The sequence below is a fragment of the Sminthopsis crassicaudata genome, chromosome 4 (genome assembly GCF_048593235.1).
Source record: "Sminthopsis crassicaudata isolate SCR6 chromosome 4, ASM4859323v1, whole genome shotgun sequence".
Classification (NCBI taxonomy): domain Eukaryota; kingdom Metazoa; phylum Chordata; class Mammalia; order Dasyuromorphia; family Dasyuridae; genus Sminthopsis; species Sminthopsis crassicaudata.
The window spans coordinates 282,751,333-282,774,628 of record NC_133620.1 but is presented as its reverse complement, the minus strand read 5'-3'; the positions used below and the strand labels follow the sequence as shown (position 1 = coordinate 282,774,628).

Sequence of the window (23,296 nt, the reverse complement as noted above, 5' to 3'; positions counted from 1 at the left end):
ATCTTAATTATCACTTTAACCATAGATGACTTCTGTGTCTACTTGGTTGATCTAGTTTAGCTGTTCTTCCCAAATTTATTTTCTTAGGTATCACTTCTGCTTTTTCATGCAATAATGTAAGGACAGTGATGTGAGAATTCAAATGTGGTGATTTCACTTTCACTGAGAGATAAAAGAAATTTTTATAGAAGTACTGATAAATCTTTATCTATAATTCATCTGAAGCCCTTAGGAATCACTGGAGATCTCAATAGAAGCTCAGTATTCTGTTTTAACATCCAAAGGAGTGGTCCCACAGGGCTTTTAATGTGAGTTTTTAATGCTGATTATTAATAAAAGAATCTCAGAACCCTAAGATTAGGGAAGAAATATTTTCTTGTCCTAATGATTGGGCAGAGAATGGCCTCTTATGTCCTCTAATTCACTTTATAAGTCTTAGTAATTGAATTTCCCCCCTTGTCCATAGGTTTTATAGCAACTACTCAGATTGTAGTAACAGTTAATCTAGTGACAAAATCTATCACACAAGTATAAACAATTAAGACTTGAAAAAGAGGAAATAACCAAAAGAAAGGAAATGATGCAAGTTCACTAGGAAGAGATAAGGGTTTGGGGAATGAAAAGTGAATAAATTACTCAGGTCCCAGCAGCTTTGAGGGAAAGCACAGGTAGGCAAGATCTTCAGAAATCATACTATAAATTGGTTAGTGAGCAAGGAAAATTTAAGCTGCTTATGCTTAGGATCATTCATGGGTAGTATTGCGCTCACTTATGATTATCTAGTTTTTTTTTTTTTTTTTTTTTTTTTTTTTTTTATTCTCCCCCTTCCTTTTTTAATTGAAAATTCTTTTGTTTAGATTCTCAAGACTCTGGCAAATATATTTGTTAATCCTTGTTGTTGCATCACATCCTTGACCAAGAATCTGCCATTCTTATATTTCTTAAGCAGTTGCCCAGAAATTTTAAAGCTTCATTTTTCAAATCTTTCTCTCTCTTCCAAAGCACTGTCTTTGACCATCAACATTAATTAAAACACTATTTGTTCCCCTAAGGTTTTTAGTTTCTTTGTCAAAACTTCACAATTTTTGGTAATGATTTCCTTGTTCCTTCTGCCTATGCCATTTGCGCTCACACGAATCACTAGAACTAGCTAGCATTTCCTCCCATTAGGTTGATTGCTTTATTCTTGAGGTCAGAGAGCCCTGTTTTGCTTTTATTTATATCCCCAGCATTTTGCACAGTGCCTGGTACAGACTTCATATATCATGAATGCTTTTGTTTAGTTGTGTTTCCATGATAATATTTCCTGAAGAACAGGTATTTTCTCTTTAGAAGGTCCTCTGCCTCTGTCTTTGGGGAAGATGGTCCTAAAAGCTTCTCATATCTATTATTTATATTAAAATATTTGTCATTCCTTCTTTCATAGCTCTTCTTGTGACATTCTTTTAACCAACCTTCAGACACATCAGGATGCATTTTTTTTTGATTAAATCCTTAAAAATTTCAGCCACTCTTTTTTAAAAAATTAATTTTATAATTATAACATTTTTTGACAGAATATATGCATAGGTAATTTTTTACAACATTATCCCTTGTACTCCCTTCTGTTCCAAATTTTCCCCTCCTTCCTTCCCCCTCCCCTAGATGGCAGGCATTCCCATACATATTTAATATGTATATCCTAGGTACAATATATGTGTGCAGAACCGATTTTTTTTGTTGTTGTTGTAAATGAAGAATTGGATTCCGAAGGTAAAAATAACCTGGGGAGAAAAACACAAAATGCTAACAGTTTACACTCATTTCCCAGTGTTCCTTCTCTGGGTGTAGCTGATTCTGTCCATTATTGATCAATTGGAATTGGATTAGCTCTTCTCTATGTTGAAGATACCCACTTCCATCAGAATACATCCTCATATAATATTGTTTTTGAAATGTATAATGATCTCCTAGTTCTGCTCATTTCACTCAGCATCAGTTGATGTAAGTCTCTCCAAGCCTCTCTGTATTCATCCTGCTGGTCATTTCTTACAGAACAATAATATTCCATAACATTCATATACCATAATTTACCCAACCATTCTCCAATTGATGGACATCCATTCATTTTCCAGTTTCTAGCCACTACAAAAAGGGCTGCCACAAACATTTTGGCACATGCAGGTCCCTTTCCCTTATTTAGTATTTCCCAGCACTGCTGGATCAAAGGGTCTGTACAGTTTGATAACTTTTTGGGCATAATTCCAGATTGCTCTAAAGAATGGTTGGATTCTTTCACAACTCCACCAACAATGCATCAGTGTCCCAGTTTTCCCACATCCCCTCCAACATTCATCATTATTTGTTCCTGTCATCTTAGCCAATCTGACAGGTGTGTAGTGGTATCTCAGAGTTGTCTTAATTTGCATTTCTCTGATCAATAGTGATTTGGAACACTCTTTCATATGAGTGGAAATAGTTTCAATTTCCTCATCTGAAAATTGTTCATATCCTTTGACCATTTATCAATTGGAGAATTTCAGCCACTCTTTTATACATTTACAAATGACAGAACTATAGTACATCAGTACTGCTGGCATCCTGAAGAAATAATAATAATAAGATAATTTTTAAAGTATTTTTTAAATTTTAAATTTCTATTTTAAGCACTTATTCACTTATTAAGGTGTCGATCTAATTTCTTTAATGTCCTGAAATGGTAGTCCATGGTAATAATTAGGAAAATGCATCCTCCTGCTTCATATTTAAAAACCTTTTAGAATATATCCTCCTGGATCATAGAGAAAAGAAAACATCCTAGTCTCTATGTCCAGATTCTGAGCTAAATTCTGAGAATGAGCCAGCTGCCTTCTAATTTTTAAAATTACCTGTCATAGAGAGTTATTCCTCAAGTCTTGTTATTTTCTCTTTTTAAGGAACAAGAGATCATCTTCTCCTTTTGACACAGAAGTTATTTATGCAAGGACAAAAGACAAATATCCTTTACTCTCATTTGTTACTACAACATTCTCAATTATTTCCTCAGCCTTTTGAGATTCTTGCTAGTGACTCTTTTGGATAGCTCTCCTAGGGAATTATTAAAAGTGCTCTTTGATTGCTCCATTAATAATAGATTTGAAGTCTGCAAATTTTAACAAAAGTTGACAACAATGAGCAAAACATGGTCTTACTTGAGCATGAGGAATTCAATGAAACATGGGAGGATTTGTATAAAGTGACAGTGAAAAAAAGAAGCAAGGAAAACTATATCTGGTGACTTTAATTGTTTAAATGATATCAAAAGTACTTGAATTTCAATTAATTATAATAAACAATCTCTGTCTTGGAGAACTGATCAGGAAATGGGCCATAGAGGAAAGTGAGCTTATGGATATGGAACACAATATATACTGTCATGAGTGATTTTTTTTTCCAATTTTTTAATTAAATTTTTTTTTCACTTTACAGAGAAGATTTTAGTTTTTTTTTTTTTTTTTTTGGGGGGGGGAGCTTAGATTTAAGGGGAAATGGCCATTACATAGATAGATAGATAGATAGATAGATAGATAGATAGATAGATAGATATACACATATATACAAATATAACTTCATATTTTGTGAATATAATTTATATATTATAAAAACAAGATTATAGCAACTTTTAAAGTAGTAAATAAATGAATAAATAACTTTAAAAAAAAACCAACGTGGTCTTCCCTTACAGGCTCTCTGAAATTTGTAGACTAATAATTGCTGCCAGTAGAGTTTGTTAGCTATAGCTATCTTGTGCTGTAGCATCTTCTGAAAAATCTGTTTACTATTGAATTAGTTTGTATTCTCAAGAAATGCTAAGTATTGCAAAGTAAATGATTTTGTTTACATTAACTTACCAAAATCTATTAGCTATCATTCCATGAAGTTGAGTGTACTAAAAATATCATTTTTAGGGAGAATAATTCAAACTGAAAATAAAATGAAATAATTTTTTGAAAAGCAAAAAAGAAACAACATGATTGTGATCAGAGTTAAGAAGATCAGGTTTGCTGAACACTTTGTTGTTGCTTTGTTTTTACTTGTGTCTGATTCTTTGAGACCTCATTTAGGATTTTCTTGGCAAAGATATTGAAGTGGTTTGCCATTTCCTTCTGCAGGGGCAAACGGAGTTAAATGACTTGCCTAGCAACACAGAGCCAGTAAGAACCCATATTTGAAGGCAAGAATTATGAGTCTTCCTGACTCTAGAACCTTTCTCATATTTAAGTCCTAGTTCAATTGGGAATTCCCAGACCAGTGAAATAAGATGTCTTTGATATATTAATATGTGCTTGTTGACAATTAGTTTTACTTGAATTTTTTGTAATTTTATATATAATTATGTAATGACATTGTCAAAATGCTATTTCTAGCAGCTTAAAGTCCATGAAGCAAAATCTTAGACAAAGAGCCACAAAGTTAGAATAGGTTAGAAAGTTAGAAAGGTGTTTAAAACTTAAACTTTAATTTTCAGGATTCTCTTGTGTCTTTTTTTTTTTTTTTTTTTTTTTTTGAGGCTGGGGTTTTAAGTGACTTGCCCAGGGTCACACAGCTAGGAAGTGTTAAGTGTCTGAGACCAGATTTGAACTCCAGTCCTCCTGAATTCAAGGCTGGTGCTCTATCCACTGCGCCACCTAGCTGCCCCTCTCTTGTGTCTTAAAGAGTTTTTTTTAATGACTTCTGGTAGTAGTTACATTTAAAGTAACTTGGAGTCTGTTAGAAATACTATATTGCTGTAATTGTTTATCACAAAATAGATATCTGATGTAATATATAATAGTTCATAGTTAAAATCTTAATATCTTATCTTAGGTACAAATACAAGCCTTCATGAGCAGTGCTTTTGGAAAAATCTTGTCTTCTCAACATGCTCTTCACCAACTTCAGCGGTATTTGTTAATTTAAATATAGCATACTTTGAAACATATTTGTAAATGAAACATTAAAATTTGGAAGTAGAAACTAAAGTAACTTAGTAATGACATTTTCTATAATTATAATCTCAGAAAGTTATGGTTAAGAATTAGCCAGAAAAAAAAAAATAACATTCTATCTTCTTCTTTGACAGTTTTAGAAGGGGATTTCTTAACATAAAAAGAAGACACGTTTTATTCTGAATATTATTTTTATACCATACTGTAAACAGTTTAAAGCAAATTCCTCATATACTACAGCATAATAATCTTTGATCATTTAATTATTTATTATATTTTATTTTTTATAATTTTTATATATTTATATTTTAATCATTATTAGATTATTATTTAATTTAATTATTTAATAATCCTTGATTGGCTTTATAGTTGATACAATTTATTTCTTTTTCTCTTTTTTTCTCTCTCTCCCCCTTCTTTTCTTTCACATGGAAATATTTACTTCAAGATATAACCACAGACATACAAACTTAATTAAGCAACATATATGCCACATTATCTGTCCTCTCCTTCTCCCCACATCTGTCTCTGGGTAAGGGAAGGAGCTCAATTTCTACAGTGCACAGTTCTAGTTTCCAGGCCAAAAAAACCCTGTCTGCAATTCTGGCTCCAGAGTTGCTATGACTTTCATTCCTCAGTCCATAGGGATCACTTCCAGCATCTGAAAATGAGAATAAACATCATACAACAGAGACCAATATCCCAAAGGAAAAGAGAGGGGGTGGGGGAAGTTCATTTCATGGTATCTTGACTGTGCATGAATTGGGATCTTTATTCTCTGGAGGTGACAGTTAAGAGTGTCTGATAATAGTAGAGCAAAGGTCTACAATTTCTAATAGTCAAATCAGAGCAAATAGTTTCATATTTTTTCTACTTTATTGCTGATAGTTCCTGCAACTCCCTTCCCTTTCCCACAGCGCTAACTATAACCAGGCTACAGTCATGGGTAGCAGGGTGAGAGGCAAACAGAGGCAGGAATAAGATCTGAAGAGAGGAGTTTGAATATTTGAATTTGTTAAAATTGTCCCCAGTGGTCTTGACAATTGCTTTGAAAACAGTTGCTTAGACTTGACTGATCTGGGTTTGATTTTGTTTTTTTGCCCTGAATTTTCCCTAGATGAACTACTTGACTGAACTTTTTTTTTTTTTTTAAATGAGTATACCACTGAAAGGGTTGATATTCAGATAAAATAATACTTAAAGGTGCTTTTAAAAAGTAAAATTGTTATGAAAGCCTGTCTATAACTTTACGCAGCGCTCTAAGATTTGTAGAGGGTTTTTCAAACATTATGTCATTTTATTCTTTCAAAAGGCTGGGAAGGTAAGTGCTATTCTTACCCTCCTTTTGCAGATGAGGAAATTGAGGCAGATAGGGTCACAGAGGTAGAAGTAGCTGAGGCTGTGCTTGAACCTAAGAGTTCTTGACTTCAGATTTAGTACTCTATCTACTATACCACCTCACTGCCAAACATACTTTTTGTTGTTGATTGATTTCTTTGTTGCTGTGGTTATCTGGTGACACCTTATTTTGCCACAAATCCTATGTTTCTAATGCTCCCTGAATACTATTTTTAAATGTAGGATTGATATGTACATTTATATTATGAACATGTTTGAAATGCATTAATAAATTCAGGTCAGTTCAATTCTAACAACAAAATATATTTTATCAGTAGTTAAGTGGTAATCAAATAATTCACAAAATAATTCAATTTCAATTACTTTTAGATTTCAAAAGCTGAACCTTCCATGCCTTCAATTAGAAATTGCACATACTATTCAACTCATTCTTCAGTTTTATGTTGCTGAACTTGAAGCTACAAAAAAGGTAAACATTTTGTTCATGACTGGATACTTGGAATAATGTGTTCATTATGGCATCACCTCCTTAATATCACGGTCTTTTTCAAGAATGAAGGACAAACAACCTCTGTGAGTAAAACTTGGCCCCAAATTGGAATTGGTCAATTAAAAGACTCCTTTCTTTTCCCCTTTCCTCTCTTCTTCCTTCCCTTCTTCCTTTCTTTCCTCTTCCTCCTCTTCCTTTATCGCTCTCTCCTTCCCTTCCTTCATCTTTCTCTCCCCTTCCTGCTTTCTTCTCTCCTTCTCTTCCTTCCTTTTCCCTCTTTTTTTCTCCCTTTCTCTTTCAATTCCTTCCTCCCTCCATTCTTTCCTCCCTCCTTCCTTCCTTCCCTTTCTTCCTCCCTCCCTCCCTGCACACACACACACACACACACACACACAAAAAAAAAAATCTGATAAAAAAGGAAAAAAAAACACAATGTAGAAAAAAATATCAAACAACAAGAAGAAAAAACAAAAGGTGAAAATGCAATGCTTTGATCCACATTCAGTCTCCATGGTTCTTTCTCTGAATGAGGGCAGATCTTTCTATCACAAGTCCATTGGAATTTCTTTGAATCAATTCATTGTTGAAAAGAGCCAAGTCCATCACAGTTGATCATCACATAATCTTGTTGCTGTGTGTACTGTGTTTTCTTGGTTCCCTTCACTTAGCATCAGTTCATGTAAGTCTTTCCAGTCTTTTCTAAAATCATCCTTCTTGTCATTTCTTATAGAACAACAGTATTCCATTACATTCATATACCATAACTTATTCAGCCATTCTCCATGATGGGGATCCATTCAGTTTTTAGTTCCTTGCCACTACAAAAAAGGGCTGCTACAAACATTTTTGCACATGTGGGTCCTTTGGTCTTTTTATTATCTCTTTGATACATAGACCCAGTAGAGACACTGTTGAGTCAATGGGTATGTACAGTAAAAATAATATTTATAAGTAAGCAGCAGGTTATTGGCCATCATGTTATATTCTTTAGAAGTAGCTATCATAGATAATATATTGGTTCGACAATGGGAAAATAAAAGTATACCATTATATTTACCACCATATGTTTTACATGTTTTTAAATTATAGCTTTATCTTGTTCAAAAAGAAGATCCTCCCCTTGCCAGAAACATGCCTCCTGTAGCAGGAAAGATACTGTGGGTGAGACAGCTCTATCGGCGGATTAGTGAGCCAATCAACTATTTTTTTGTAAGCTGATAATGTTATTATACAAATGATGTTGTTTTGGTCTATCTGTTGTTCCATTTAGTTAAACTTCTTGTATTAAAGCTGTTCTACCTCTTGTTAAAATCTTATATCATGTCATATAGATACAGTGGCCACAATTGTATATTTGATGCATCATATATGTATGTGTGTATATATGCATATACATGTAATTTTTTAATTATATATAAAATTTTTTTAACTTTTTTTTATTAAAGTTCAGAATTCTAAATTCTATCCTTCCCTCCCTCCTTAAGATGATAAACAATCAGATGTAGGCTATACATGTGCAATCATGTAACACATTTTTATATTAGTCATTCTATACAAGATGATTCAAATGAAAGAAAGTAAAACTATGGCATGCTTCAGTTTGTACTCAAATGAGGTATAATTCTGTATTTTTTTGAAATTTTTTTTTATCTTCAGTGTATTTTTAAAAGTTTTGTTGTTGCTATTTTGGTCTTGTTTTACATCAGTTCTCACAATAGATCTTTACATTATTCTTGTTTTTGTGATGGTATGAAAATAATATATTGCTTACTTCAATCACAGCTTGCTATCCAAATGTCCTTCTTAAAATAGCATCCTAACTTGAACATGGTACTCTAGATATGATCTGAAAAGAGCAGCCCACAGCATTAATAATTTCCTCCATCCATGACCCTGTATCTCTTGTAATGGAGCATTTTTAGCCACAATATCATACTGTTTATTTATAGTGAGATTGTAGTCTACTACAGCCATTAGATCTTTTTTTAGATAACTCACTATCCTTCCCACCTCCTTGTCCCTGCTTTTTGGTGTTTTTAATAATGACAATAACAAAAGACTAACTTGATGTTGTGCTTTCTATGTGTCAGGCACGTTACAATTATTATCTCATTTAATCATCACAACAATCCTGGAGGTAGGTACTAGTGTTATCCCCATTTTGCAATTGAGGAAACTGAGACAAATAGAAATTAAATGATTTGCCCATGTTCCTACTTGCTCAAGTCTTCCTAACTCCAGACTCAGTGCTCTGTGCATTGTTTCACCTATTTGGCATTTGTGAAGTTGGGTTTTTTAAAGCATAAATACAGAACTATATATTTATCCTTATAAAATGTCATATTTTTAAATTGAGTCAATTGTAAAGATCTTTCCTCTGACACCACTGCTCTAATTCAGGCCTTTATCACCTCACATCTTAGTTACTGCAAAAACTTGCATGGATTGGCCTTTTCTGTCTCTGTCTCTGTCTCTCATTTCCTCTCTCTCCCCTCCCTCTCTTTCTGTCTTTCAAACACATACTCAACAAATTCCAGTGTCTTATTGTTTGCCTACAGGATAAAATATAATACATTTGTTTCTCATTCAAAGTCCTTCATAGTCTATCCCTTTCCTATCTTTTTAGTTTTCTTAATACCTTAACCCCTGACATGTATTCTTTGATCCAGTAACCCTAGCCTCCTGACTGTTCCACTGACAAGACACATCTCTGAGCTGTGGACATTCTCTCTGGCTGTCCCCTATGTCTGGAATGATCTTCCTTTTCAGCTCTGACTGCTGACTTCCCTGGTTTCCTTTAAGTTCCAATTAAAATCCTACCTTCTACAAGAACTCCTCTCTAACCTCTCTTAATTCCAGCGCTTTCCCTCTACTAATTATTTTAATCTTTATCCTATATAGAGTTTGCTTTGTATATATTTGTTTATATATTAAAGTCCTTCCCTTATTATAAGTTCCTTGAGAGCAGGAGCTGTGTTTGCTTCTTTTTCTATCTTCAGAGCTTAGCACAGTACCTGGCACATGGTAAGCAATTAATAAATATCTACTGAATTGAACCAATATTTAAAAATGAAAAACACTAAGGCATGGGAATGCCTGCCATGTAGGGGAGGGGGTGGAGGGAAGGAGGGGGAAAATTCGGAACAGAAGGGAGTAAAAGGGATAATGTTGTAAAAAAAAAATTACCTATGCATATGTACTGTCAAAAAAATGTTATAATTATAAAAATTAATAAAAAAAAAAGAAAGAAAAGAAAAACACTAAGGCATTGTTGGTGGAGTTGTGAACTGATCCAACCATTTTGGAGAGCAATTTGGAACCACGCCCAAAGGGCTATCAAACTGTGCATACCCTTAGACCCAGCAGTGCTATTACTGGGTCTGTACCCCAAGGAAATCATAAAGGAGGGAAAAGGACCCACATGTATATAAATGTTTGTAGCAACTTTTTTATGGTAGTAAAGAATTGGAAAAGGAGCCCATAAGTTGGGGAATGGTTGACCAAGTTGTGGTATATGAAGCAAATGGAATATTATTGTTCTATGAAAAAAAGGTTGAACAAGCTTAATTTTAGAAAGACCTGGAAAAATTTACATGAACTGATGCTGAGTGGAACAAGCAGAACTAGGAATACATAGTGCACAATAATAGCAAGAAATGTATGATGATCAACTATGAAAGGTTTGGTTCTTCTCAATAGTTCAGTGATTCAAAACAATCCCAATAGATTTTGGAAAGAAAATGCCATCTGCATCCAGAAAACGATCTAAGGAGACTGAATGTAAATCAACACATGCTATGTTCACTTCTTTTTTTGTTTTTTAATCTCTCCCATGGTTTTTCCCTTTTGCTTTGATTTTTCCTCTCCCAACATAATTCATAAAACAATATGTATTAAAATAAACTAAACAAGGTACAAATTAAAAAAAAATAGGTTCTAAAAACAATTAGTAATTAACCGTTATTTTTCATTTCCCCACCAAAAAAAAACAAAAAACAAAAACTAGAAAAATTCAGACATCTTGACAAGTCCAGAGGGTAAAGCAGTTATTCGACAATACAACAAAATTTCCTATATTTTAGTGGAATATGAAGTACTCTATCACACAGCCTGGGTCAAAGAGATCTCACAATTACAATATGGTATGTATGTAATTATGTAAGAAAAAAAGTATATGCTTTTGTTTGGATTTATGTAAAATGATTTTGAATGGTTTCATACTTATATTTGAACTGCACAAATTAAATCTAATGTTTGCAATTATGAAAAATATTTATTAAATTAATTAAAATTAACTAATAATAATAATAAATTTTAAATTAATTAAATTTCAAATCTTATACTTGAATACAAAAAAATCAACTTCACTTATGTAAGATAGGGGAAGCATGTTATTCTGAAAAATATGTGGGAGTTTTAGTGCACTGAAATGTCATGTATAAGCAGTGATGTGAAGCAGCCAAGAAAGCTAAAGCAATTTTGGTCTATATTGAGAGAAGGCATACACAGCTTCCAGGGATAAAGGAGGCAATACTTTCTCTATGCCATACATATTATACTTCATATGTAAACTGTGTTCAGTTGTGAGTACCAAAAAGAGCATTTGTATACTAAAGTGTCCAGAGGAGAGCAACTAGCATATTAAAAGGCCTTTGGTCCCATATCATATGAAAATCTTCCATCTTATTAGATGCATCCCAGTGTTTTTGCTTATCAAGATCCTTTTAGGTCTTAAGCAATTCTTTGAATTCCACAAGGGCTGAGTTCATATAAATTGTATTTCAATTAATCCATACCATTATGACTTCACAAGAATAATATGAGATACTATGTTGAAGGCTTTGCTAACATCCACAGAATCCCCCTCATCTGCTAAGTAATAACGCATCAAAAAAAGAAAATGAGATTATTATGGGATGAACTTTACTAGAGGTATGCTGGCTTTTTGAAATACTTTCCTATCTAGATAGTCATCAGCTCTCTTTTTAATGATTCATTCTGTAATTTTTCTCAGGAATCAAAGTTAATTATTTATGATTTATAGATTTGCTTCTTTTATTTTAGTTGGTACAACATTTCATTTCTCCACTGTACTTCTGTTTTTTATGATGTTTCATATATCACCAAAAGTGACTCAGAAATTATACCTGCCACTTTTTCAGGACCTATAGGTATAGTTCATCTGAGTCAGATGACATAAATTAATCAAAGTTGGCTAAGTCCTCTCCTCCTCTGATTTTATTCATCTTGGTCTCTTCTTAGTCATTTTTGTCATATTTCCATCATATCTATCTCTATGATAAAAAAATTAGGAATAAAAAAATAAGTTCTAGATAATTTCGGTAGATGCTAAGAAGATATTTGATAACATTTATTAGGTAATTCTGGATGAAATTTACTTTAGCCTTCATTGGTTTGAGTAATTAGTCTTTTCACTGACTAGATAGTTGTTATTCAGTCATTTCAGTTGTGTCCCACTCTTTGTAACCCTATTTGGACTTTTCTTGGAAAAGACACTGTAGTGGTTTGCCATTTCCTCCTTCAGTTTGTTTTACAGATAAACTGAGGCAAACAGTTAAGTGACTTAACCAGGTCATAGAACTTATGTATCTGAGGCAAATTTAAACTCGGGTCTTCCCAACTCCAGGCCCACTATTCTTATACACTGAGCCACCCAGCTGGCCAGATTACAGCCTCTCTATACCTTACTTTGGATAGTCTTCATGACAGAAAACAAAACAAAAGAAAATATTAAAAAGTTAGCCTTATGGCTAATTCTGGTGATGAACCTCTTCCTGTTTAGTTCCATTGATCCATACAAAATGGACATAAAGTTCATTGCAGAACTCATAGTTGAACCCTTCCTCTTCAATTTCCTAGCATAGCCTTTAAAAATCTAGAAAAAGATTTAAAAGAATTAATTTTGGAGGATTTTTTCTTAATCTATAAAAATCATACTGTATTTAAGACCAAGAAGCAACATTTTACTCAGATGAGGCACATAGCCTTTTAAAAAGAACATAGACAAAGATTACCCCCCATTATACCCATGATTGCACACAGGGTGCTCCAAAAGTCTTATTGTATATTTAAACTGCATTAAGATTTAAAAGTTTAAAAGTATCTTTAGACATTTGAGACACTATAGTAATAAAATTGTTAGTGATTATTCTTAAGGGAAAAAGAAATAAAAGACATAAATAAAGAAATATAAATGTCATAAATGTCAGTTTTTCAGATGACATGATTGCATACCTAGAAAATCAAAATAAATAAGTCAAAATTTAATAGTCATAACAAATTTGTTAATCTATCAAAGAATATAAGATAAATCCACAAATAATTGCATTCCTATAAATTAGTGACAGATTTAGAAAATCCAATAAAAAAATAAATTCTTTAAACAGTAATAGTAACAAAAACCATTAAATATTTGGGTATTAGTTTAGCTTAGGACACAAGAGACACATTCCAAGAAAACTGTTAAGTCTTACTAGGAGAAATAAAGGAAAACATGACTATAGAGAGAGTTATAACAAGATGCTGGCTAGGAACATTAATATCATAAATATGACAATATTCCCAAAATTTATAGATATAATATCAAATAAATTCCCTATGTGATATTTTATAGAAATTGATAAACTGATTGCCTAGTAATTACTGGGTTTTGAAACATTACAAAATGAAAATTATCACAAATATATATTCTGGGTTAAAAACAAAAAAAATCAATAGAATAGCGATTCCATCAATAGATTTAAACTATATTAATAACTTAATATATACCAAACCAACAAACAGTAGGCAAAAGAGTCACCATTTGATAAATGTTTTGGGGACAATTGAATTCTTAATATATGCTGCGATAAATTCTAGATATGTCAAAAAGTTAAGCAGCTTTTTCAAATCTATTAAAACAACAGAAGAAAATGGAATAACATATTTGGCCATTTATAGAAGGGAAAATACATTTGAGTGTATCAAAGAAATGGAAGATAGATATCATAAAAGAAAATAGAGTATTAGAGTGGTGAACAACCCATTCATTTGGTCTAGCTCTCTTGTTTTATGGATGAGAAAACTTCGGTCCCAAAGTGGAGGATAACTTTTCCAAGGTCAGATGATGGGGAGCCTGTTAGCTCCCATTGTGCTAGTGTTGATGACTGTCATAAACCAAAGGACTCATGCACACTGGGGTAGCTCACTCTTCTATCTCTCCTCCCTAACATGATAACACTTTCCAGTGTATTGTTGACAGACTCCCCTTGCACACCCGGGCCTAGCATTTATGAGGCACAGTACTTTATAAGCATTATCTCATTTGATCCTCACAGCACCTTGTAAGGTGGATATCATTATTTTCCTCTTTTTACATATGAGGAAGCTAAGGCCAAGAAAGATTTTTACCCGCTCCAGGTAACATAGCTTGTGAGTGTTTGAGGCAGAATTGGTGCTGTAGACAGGGTATTGGCCCTAGACTCAGGAAGAACTGAGTTAAAAAGTGACTTCAAACACTTACTAGCTGTGATACCCTGCACAGGTCACTTAACTCTCTTTGCTTCATTTTATCATTTGTAAAATGAGTTAAAGGAAGAAATGGCAAACCCCTCCCAGTACCTGCCAAGAAAAGCCCAGCTGGACATGACAAATGAGATGTGCTTGAAATGACTGAAAAGCAGTAAGTGCTTCCTGCTCCAGTCCATGCTGCTTGCCAGTGCCTTGCTTGATTCACAAACTTCAAAGAATCAAAAGGTTTCTGTGTTACCAATGAAGAAACCAAACGTCATAGAATGTCATCATTCTCCCATAGTCTGTCCCTAGCAGCCCAGTGAGCTTTGGGCCCTCCCCCACCAGCCCATGGTGGTGATAGTGATGTCTTTGGTCCCCATTTGGCTTCTCAGATGTTTTTCCTTCCCTCAAATCTTGTCCTTCCACGCCAAGTTCCCTCTCAGCAGAGCAGGTAGTAATAGAGCAAGGAGAGATGTGGCTAATGCTGTGTTTCCTGAGTCTACTGTTTTGTGGCCTGATGCATGCAGCACCTCTTGCCCTCCAGGGGCAATCACCAAGGGAAGGGCTAGCAATAAGGTAGGATCTAGAGATGGTTCTCACAGGAAGTGGGAGTTATGATGAAGGAAACTAGGCAGATCAGAGTTAGTGGGAGCGAAGGACAGTGTTTCAGATGCAGGGTGCTGGAAGATCAGGACACTGGGGTTGTTGCCTCTAAGAGTAGGTAGCTGGGAATTGGACTGGAAAGGCAGCAGGAGAATATTGAATGTCAGATAAAGCATTTGTTTTATCCTGAAGATGGTTGGTTGGTTACTGTCTTTCATTTTCAGAGAGGATGAAAATGACATCACTCTGTTAGAGTCGAATTACCGTGTGTCCGAGTGTGACTAATCACATCGATATGAACTTGGAATGCTCTATCACAGGTTGGACACAAGTAATTCATGTAAACATTTGAAGTAACATCTCTAATTTTGCATATCTCATGTTTCTTCTGGCTTTGAATAGGGATTGACATGATTAGCCCTGTACTTTAAGCTGAATTTATTGGCACCAGACTTACCAGCAGGCTACTGCAGTAGACCAGACATGAGGTGATGACGATCCATACTAGGGTGATGAAGGTATCCGATAAAAAGCAAATACTATACCCAGGGAATCCATAAGTTAATGGACCATACCACCACGAAATAAACTCTTGTCTTAACAGTAATTAAAGTGAAATTCAGCATATAAAGCCTCTTTCCTCCCAGCATTTGTTATCATCTTTTCTACCCACGACAATATTTTGTACAGATTTTCTAGAACTTTTCAGTGCTACCAGTTCCAAATTCCCATTTCCCTAATCCCCTAGTATCCTTTCTATCTCCTGAGCTCCCCATGACTCCTCCTATAACCTCAAAATCTACATATCTTATAATGTCAAATAATACCATTTACAAATATTCTTGTCTTGCTTTGCAATGCTGCTTTCCTCCCTTGAAGAGAGCTTGCAAATTTCAATTAGTGACTTTTCTTATTTTGGAGATGGTTTACATACTGAATTCATTCAAACAACATTTTAAACACTTGTAGAACTCCAACATTTTCATTGATCATTATTAGAATAGCCATTACTTTGTCATCTTAGTAAGCATCATATTTTTCCCTGTTTTTTCATATTAGTTATTAAAATTATCCTTATACATAGATTGCTGAATGCAGTTCATATGTTGTAGAAGTTTACATTGCATAGGATGTTTGTTATTCACTAATTATTTCTTAATGAATTTGAAGCTTATTCTGTGACCTACAGTTGGACATACTGTTTACATAAACCTCTTTAGAGAAACATTCTCCATAATTATACTGAATTGGGAAAATATGCCAAATCTTTTTGTAGGAGTATAATAGTTCTCCATATTACATTGGTCCAGGAAACATCTTGTTTTTTGTTGTTGTTGTTGTTGTTGTTGTTGTTGTTGTTGTTGGTTTTTTCCCCAGGGAGTTGACACCATAAATAATCCATTTTGACACTGATTGTATATCTTATAAAAGTCTTCCCTGCCCTGCTGCAAAAAAGAAAAACAAGAAAGTGCTGAGATTAAATAGGCTTCCAGGCCTACCTGAGCCTGTTTTCTCCTATACATGGCTTAGTGGAGAGCATGTGAGGATAAAATGAAGAATATGTAGCATAATTAACACATCTTAATTTATTTGCAGCTTTACAAGCTACACTCTTTGTACGGCATCCAGAAACTGGGAAATTGTTGGTTAATTTTGATCCCAAAATTTTGGAAGTTATTCGAGAAACTAAATGCATGATAAAGATGAAATTGGAAGTACCAGATGCAGCAAAAAAACTGCTAAAACTGGAAGCTAATTTGAAAGCAAATAAATTATACCTTCAGGTAATGTAGAAATTATCTTTATTTACAGTTTTTAAAGAGATTATTTTTCTCTTAAAGCATGTATTGGGTTTAGCTAAATAAGAGTATTATATGTTTCTATCTTTTATCTGCTTATTTACAAAGAGAAATTATGTTGTCTGTTTTCTTTTTATGGCAAAATTGGGTATGGGCAAATTGGTAAAACTTGATAGGTTTGTAAAAACAACAAACGGGAAAGAATAAAATTGGGATTGAATTTAGGGAAGAAGAAAGAGGGGGAAAGTGGGATGAACAGAGAGTTTTGGAAATGGAAGTTGCCAGTGAAATAAATAATGGAAAGATTTTCAAAATATAAATGTTCAATTCATAGGAAAATGGCTTTTATATATTGTGTTGTGGAATAAAGAGAAAGTAATGAAATCCAGAACCACAGAGCAAAACTAAGATGGTAGCCAGAAAGAGGGAAGCAGACATAAGGAGAATAAGCAGTGAAAATAGTAAAAATCAAAAGTAAAGCTAAATTCATGCATGGTAAAAAATAAAAAGACATAATTAAGATTTTCAAACCTTATGGCACAACTTCCCCAAAATAAATTTAAATGAGATGGAATCAACCATATCAAAATTTTAATTATTATGTAGTCTGTTCTTCTTTTGAAAATTATACATGGGTACAATTCTAGATTGCTATGTGGATTACTTATTTGGGAGGAAAAATGATTAAAAACTTGGAAAGTGAGAGTTAAAATTATAAATTATATAATTATATAAAGTTATAAATTATAAAGTTAAAAATTATAAAAACAAATGTCAGAAAAAAAAGATTCAAACAGTAGCCTCTATTCACAAAAATTCAAAAGGTTCTCCTGATTCTTTGATTAGCAGAACAAATATAAAAAAATCACTCGTTTTTCTATACACAGGCCAAAATGCTGCCAAGCCATGACTTTGAAATAAAGGGCATCCATATTCAATCTAGAAGGCCTCCCAATGATGATCTCCCTGACCGGAGTCTGATTTACTTTGCTTCCCAACAGGGAACTTTTGGCTTTTCTGCAAGCCAGTGGATTAACAAAGCTGTTAACCATAGATGAGACAAGGTTTATTCAAGGCAGTATGGAATGGAAGGAAGACTAATATATGGAGCTTTTAACAAAGTAGTAGGGAAAGTTCCTCTTTGTGACCCTCATGTCCAAGTGACCAGGGTAAACAACACAAATTAATTCTGAGAAGCCCTCAAAGAAATCACTAGAAACATTGGAGGAGGGAAGGAACAAAACTGGAAGTGAATGTTGGAAATTCTGTCACAAGGGCAGATTCATGTGTCCATTGCCAAAGAAAAAAAGAAGAACAGAATACAAGTTAACTTTAAAAAGGAAAAATACAATTTGGGAATCACATTAAAAACAATAATTCAGGAAATCATGATTTGTAGGCTACCTTTGAGGGTTGCTATAATAAAAACAAAATATTATGCACCATAAATATTTTGTTACGGAAAAATTCGATTTGACTAAATATGATTGCTATGGCACAACTCTTTAACATTTGATAAAATTGTACCAACAGCCATTTTTAATGTGAAGAATTTTAAGAATTTTTATTTGGCGTCAGAAAGGTCTTTTGCCAGGACTTTGGGTTCATTAACTTTTTTTCTATTATATTTTCTTTCTTTCTGAAGTTCTATTCTATACTTGGTATTTCTGGAGTAGATGCTGTTAAATTCTAATTCTAAAACTCCTTGGGACATATTAAGAATGAGCTAGAACCATTTATCATTTACTATGAGATCTCTTGGACCAGGAACTACTTGGGCTAAGGGTGAGGATGGGGAGAGGACAAAGCTATGAATAGAATGTATCTGGGAGAAATCATTGTTGAGTGCTCAGCAGTGCTCATGGAAATTTCTAAAAACTCACAGGATATTTAAGACCTGGTAATTTTGACTGAATATTTTCTGTTTTTCTTAGAGTAGTTCACCAGTACTTCTGAGAAAGATGCTAGAGGGTAACAGTAGAGGGTGTTTTTTAAGCTTAAATTCATTTTCCACTCCCTGACAATTTTAATATTTATTATCAGTACTAAAAATAAATGAAATTGTAATGAAAACAAATTGGCCAAATGCCCTTTCCAGCTCTTGATTAAGAATTATTGAGCCTATTTTGAAAAGAATTTCAAGAAGCTTAATTTTTGTTTGGAGAAAACAAACATATATAAATATATACAGAATAAACACAAAGAGGAAAATTCAGATAAATTTAAAATAGTTATATACAAAGATGGGTTTGGAAGAAAGACTAATAATTGGGATTATCAGAAAAGGCCCAGTTACAGAATACTTGGTGCTTCAACTATGTTTTGAAGGAAAAAAGGTTGTGGAGGAAGTGGGGAGGAAGTGTATCCCATGTGTGAGGGATGACCCTAAAAGGCTTTGGATACAGGAGATAGAGGGCAGAAAAAGAGATAGATAAACAGCCAGAGAGAAAATAATGCATAACAATTATAATTAAATCATTGAGTCCATTATTTTCAGCTTTGAGACTACAATCCCAGAGAAATAAATGCAAATGGGGGGGGGGAAACTTGTACAACTATATTCCAAACAATACTATTTACATAGTGAAACACTGGGAAAAATCAAATATCTAATCATATAGATGAAACTTCACAAATCATAATAGATTTGTGTGTATGTGTATGCATACCCTGATACAACAGTTGTAAAAGATGTATATGTAATCCTTATATCTGTATGTTTGTTGTTGTTGAGTTGTTTTAACCATGTGCAACATTTTGTAATCCCATTTGGGATTTTCTTGGCAAAGGTATGGAGTGGTTTTCCATTATCTTTTCCAGCTCTTTCTATAAATAAAGAACAAAGGAAAATAGGATTAAATAACTTACTTGGGTCACAGAGTTGGTAATGATGTGTGATGAATTTGAACTCCAGGACTGGTGCTCTGTTCACTGTACTACCTGGCTCCCCAAGATCTGTACTTTAATAAGAATCAGAATTTAGAGGAGTGATGTGTAAATAGTGTAGAATTTATTCTGACATGATGCCACCAATTAGGAGAATTTCATGATAGGAATACAGATTGCCTCACATGGGTTCAAATTCTGGCTCTTTTGTTTATTTACTGAGTGAGATTGAGCCAATTAATCTGGTCCTCAGTTTGCTCATCTATAAAATAAAATAGTGAAACCAGATGACATCTAAAATATTCTTCAGTTTAAATGTTATACTTGATTAAGATATTGGCACATACCTAAATTCAGAGTTTCTTGTAGTCGGGAAAATTTTAAATCAGGTTGAAAGATACTAGCTGTATCTTTCTGGGCAGGGCACATAAATAAATAATTAAATAAATAAACAAATAAATAAACAAATGGATAGATAAATAAATAAAAACAAATAAACAAATGAATAAATAAATAAACAAATAAATAAATAAATAAAGCAAGTAATACTTATTTCCTGGGATAGTTGTGAACATCAGATGAGGTAATATTTTTAAAATCCCTTAGCACAGTTCCTGGATATAACCTAAAATAACATTAGTAAATACTCATCATCTTCTCTTCTTCCTCATTATGTCCCTGCTTTATTTCCCTGCATAGGCTCCATACATAGCATGAATTAGCTTTGCAGGTAGAAGGTTTTCCAAAAATTGAGCAGTTATAGTCTGTAAGATGCTTTTGTCATAAAACTGTGGGGAACAGAGTCATTGCCATTCACATTAGAAATGAAAAGACTGAGACCCAGAAAGATTATATGGTCACATGGAGGAGGAAGGGCCTGAATCCAGGTCTTCTGAATCCAGTGCATTTTCCAAAACATTGCCTCCAAATAATCCATCAAATAACAGACTTACCAATACTTCCCATGGCTTTTTCTCTTGCAGATAATAGTTATTATTCTTATGATATTTGTGTAAGTCTTCTAGAAGCCATATCGTCATTCAGGTTGAATCTCAGTCATCAGTTGCTATACCATCAGGGACTCTTTTCAAGTTATATTGAATCTGGTACTTTATTGTGATTGATTTCACTGTCATATACTGTCTTAATTGTAATAATCCCTATAACTTATGTAAAAATCAAACAACCCTTCAAATGATTAGATAAGCAAGCTAGCTGAAATTAGTTATTCTTCAAATAGTGAATTTTTATTCCAAAAGTTGGAGTCTTTAGGTTTGTCAAACACTAGATTGCTATAGTTATTGTCTATTTTGTCCTGTAAACCTAACCTATTCTACTGATCAACTAATCTATTTCTTAGCCAATACCAAATGGTTTTGGTGACCACTGCTTTATAATATAGTTTTAGATCAGGTACAACTGGACCACCTTCATTTGATTTTTTTTTTTTTTCATTTTTTCATTGAAATTCTTGACCTTTTGTTCTTCCATTTTTTTTTTTGTTGTTATTTTTCCTAGTTCATTAAAACAGTTTCTTGGGAGTCTGATTGTTATAGCACTAAATAAATAGGTCAGTTTAGGTAATATTGTCTTCTTTATTATATTTGCTCGGCATATCCAAGAGCATTTAATATTTTTCCAATTGTTTATATCTGACTTTGTGTAGAAAGTGTTTTGTAGTTTTGCTTATATAGTTCTTGATTTTCCTTTGGCAGATAGATTTCCATCGACAGTTATTTTAAATGGAATTTCTCTTTGTATCTCTTGGCTGTTGGATTTTGTTAGTGGTGTATAAAAATGCTGATGATTTATGTGGATTTATTTTGTATTCTGCAACTTTGTTAAGTTGTGGATTACTTCTAATAGTTTTTTACTTGATTCTTTAGGATTCTCTAAGTATACCATCATATCATCTGCAAAGAGTGATAATTTGGTTTCCTCATTACCTACTCTAATTCCTTTAATCTCTTTTTCATCTCTTATTGCTGAACTAGCATGAAATTAGTTACTCTTCATAGAAACTTAATCTATGCTCATTAGTAAGAACTGGTTTGTAAGAAGTTTTATATTCTTATTATATTTTTATAAGAAAGTTATACATAAAATAAATATTTGTAAAGAAAATCAAAATACAATTAATAAATTGATATAAAATTTGTCATTTTAACTCTTAATAGGGTCTTCTGCATTATTATGATGAGCTATGCCAGGAAGTACCTACTGTATTTGTTAATTTGATGGCACCCAAAATGAAAAAGGTTGGTTATCTTGAAAGTATACTAAAACACATATAAACATCCTTATATTGTTGACAATAGTTCAGTGTTCTTTATAGCCTATTTGTAGTGCCCTACAATGTATAAAATAACTATATGCATACTATATTGGAAGACATTACAATCCTAAATATCATGGAACATTAAAAATCCAATATAGTATATATTTAGATATAAACATATATACTTATATATGTACCAATGATCAGTTAAAGAAAGTAGTGAGAGATAACCAGGAAATACCAAAAAAGTGATCATCAGTAAAATGGAAGATTTTTGTGCATATTTATTAATATTGATAGTTTTTGACACCACAAATATTTCCAGAAAAATATGCAAAGATATCACCCCTCTCCACAGGGTTTACACAATATCACTTAATAGCAATTATGACTGACAGTTTATCCATTATTTATAGTTTATCCATTATTTTTCATTTTATTATTTTTCAGTGTATCATTATTTATCCATTATTTACAGAAAGGAAATGTGCTTCAATAGCTGGATCCCAACTTTGTCTATTGTATCCAACCTGAATTGTGTTGCCTTATTGTTATCCTTTATTTATATTCTAGTAACCATTGTGTATATTGTTCTTTTACAACTGCCTTCTTTATTTTATGTAACTTCTTAGAAGTTTAGCTTCTTAAGAGACCTAGGTTATGAATGGTAAGAACTGGACACCCGAGTCTCTTAAGTAAGGAAGTGATATAAAGTGGGTGAGGTAGGGTACCAGGAAGAAGACCAGTTGGTTGAAGCAGGGTCAAGATAGTACATTTTGGAAAGCTTCTGGAAGAGTTGGGCATGAGGGAAGCAAATAACAAAAGTTATCATTCTTTAGCCTTAGGTTCAGCCTGTGAGATATGAGGTGAATGGTATTTTAAGAGAAGGAAAGGAAAGGAATTATTCTTTCCTCATGTGCCTGCAACTGAATTCTCTCCTACTTCCTTATGATGATTAGTTAACTGCCTAAATTAGAATCACTGTCTGCGCCATGATTGATTTGGCACGGGGTTCTGCCAAGAGTTAAATGGCACCAACTCTCTCAATTCCATAAAATTCAAACTGTCTTCCCTAGCTTTCAAGGCTCTCCATTGTTTGATGCTACCCTACTTTTAAAGCCATGTCTCACGCTCTATGATTTCTGCTTTAGTCAAGTCCATCCCTTGCTCTATTTATTAAGGGTTTCCTATTCCTGAAAATGTCTTCTGTCCTTTTTTCCCTAGCAGAATCTCCTTAAAACCAAATTTGAAACTTGCCTTCTCCAGAAAGTATCTTATTTGATCTAACATGATCTTCCCTCTGAGACTTTTTAAGTAACTTCTTCTCTCACTATGGAATTGTAAAATGGGTCATTTCCAGAATATATTTAGTTTTACAAAGAAAGACAATGTATTTTGCATAAATACAGATGTATGAATAATG

The 23,296-nt window shown here is 33.3% G+C and overlaps 1 protein-coding gene across 1 annotated transcript in view; it reads left to right on the top strand.

Moving 5' to 3' along the window:
- Positions 1 to 23,296, top strand: part of DNAH8 (dynein axonemal heavy chain 8) — a 408,086-nt gene that overhangs the window by 89,858 nt on the left and 294,932 nt on the right. The window contains exons 14-19 of the mRNA XM_074311023.1: positions 4,825 to 4,901; positions 6,675 to 6,774; positions 7,885 to 8,004; positions 10,802 to 10,937; positions 16,507 to 16,694; positions 21,773 to 21,853. Of these exons, the coding sequence (XP_074167124.1) occupies positions 4,825 to 4,901; positions 6,675 to 6,774; positions 7,885 to 8,004; positions 10,802 to 10,937; positions 16,507 to 16,694; positions 21,773 to 21,853 (702 nt within the window). The remainder of the gene's footprint in view (positions 1 to 4,824; positions 4,902 to 6,674; positions 6,775 to 7,884; positions 8,005 to 10,801; positions 10,938 to 16,506; positions 16,695 to 21,772; positions 21,854 to 23,296) is intronic.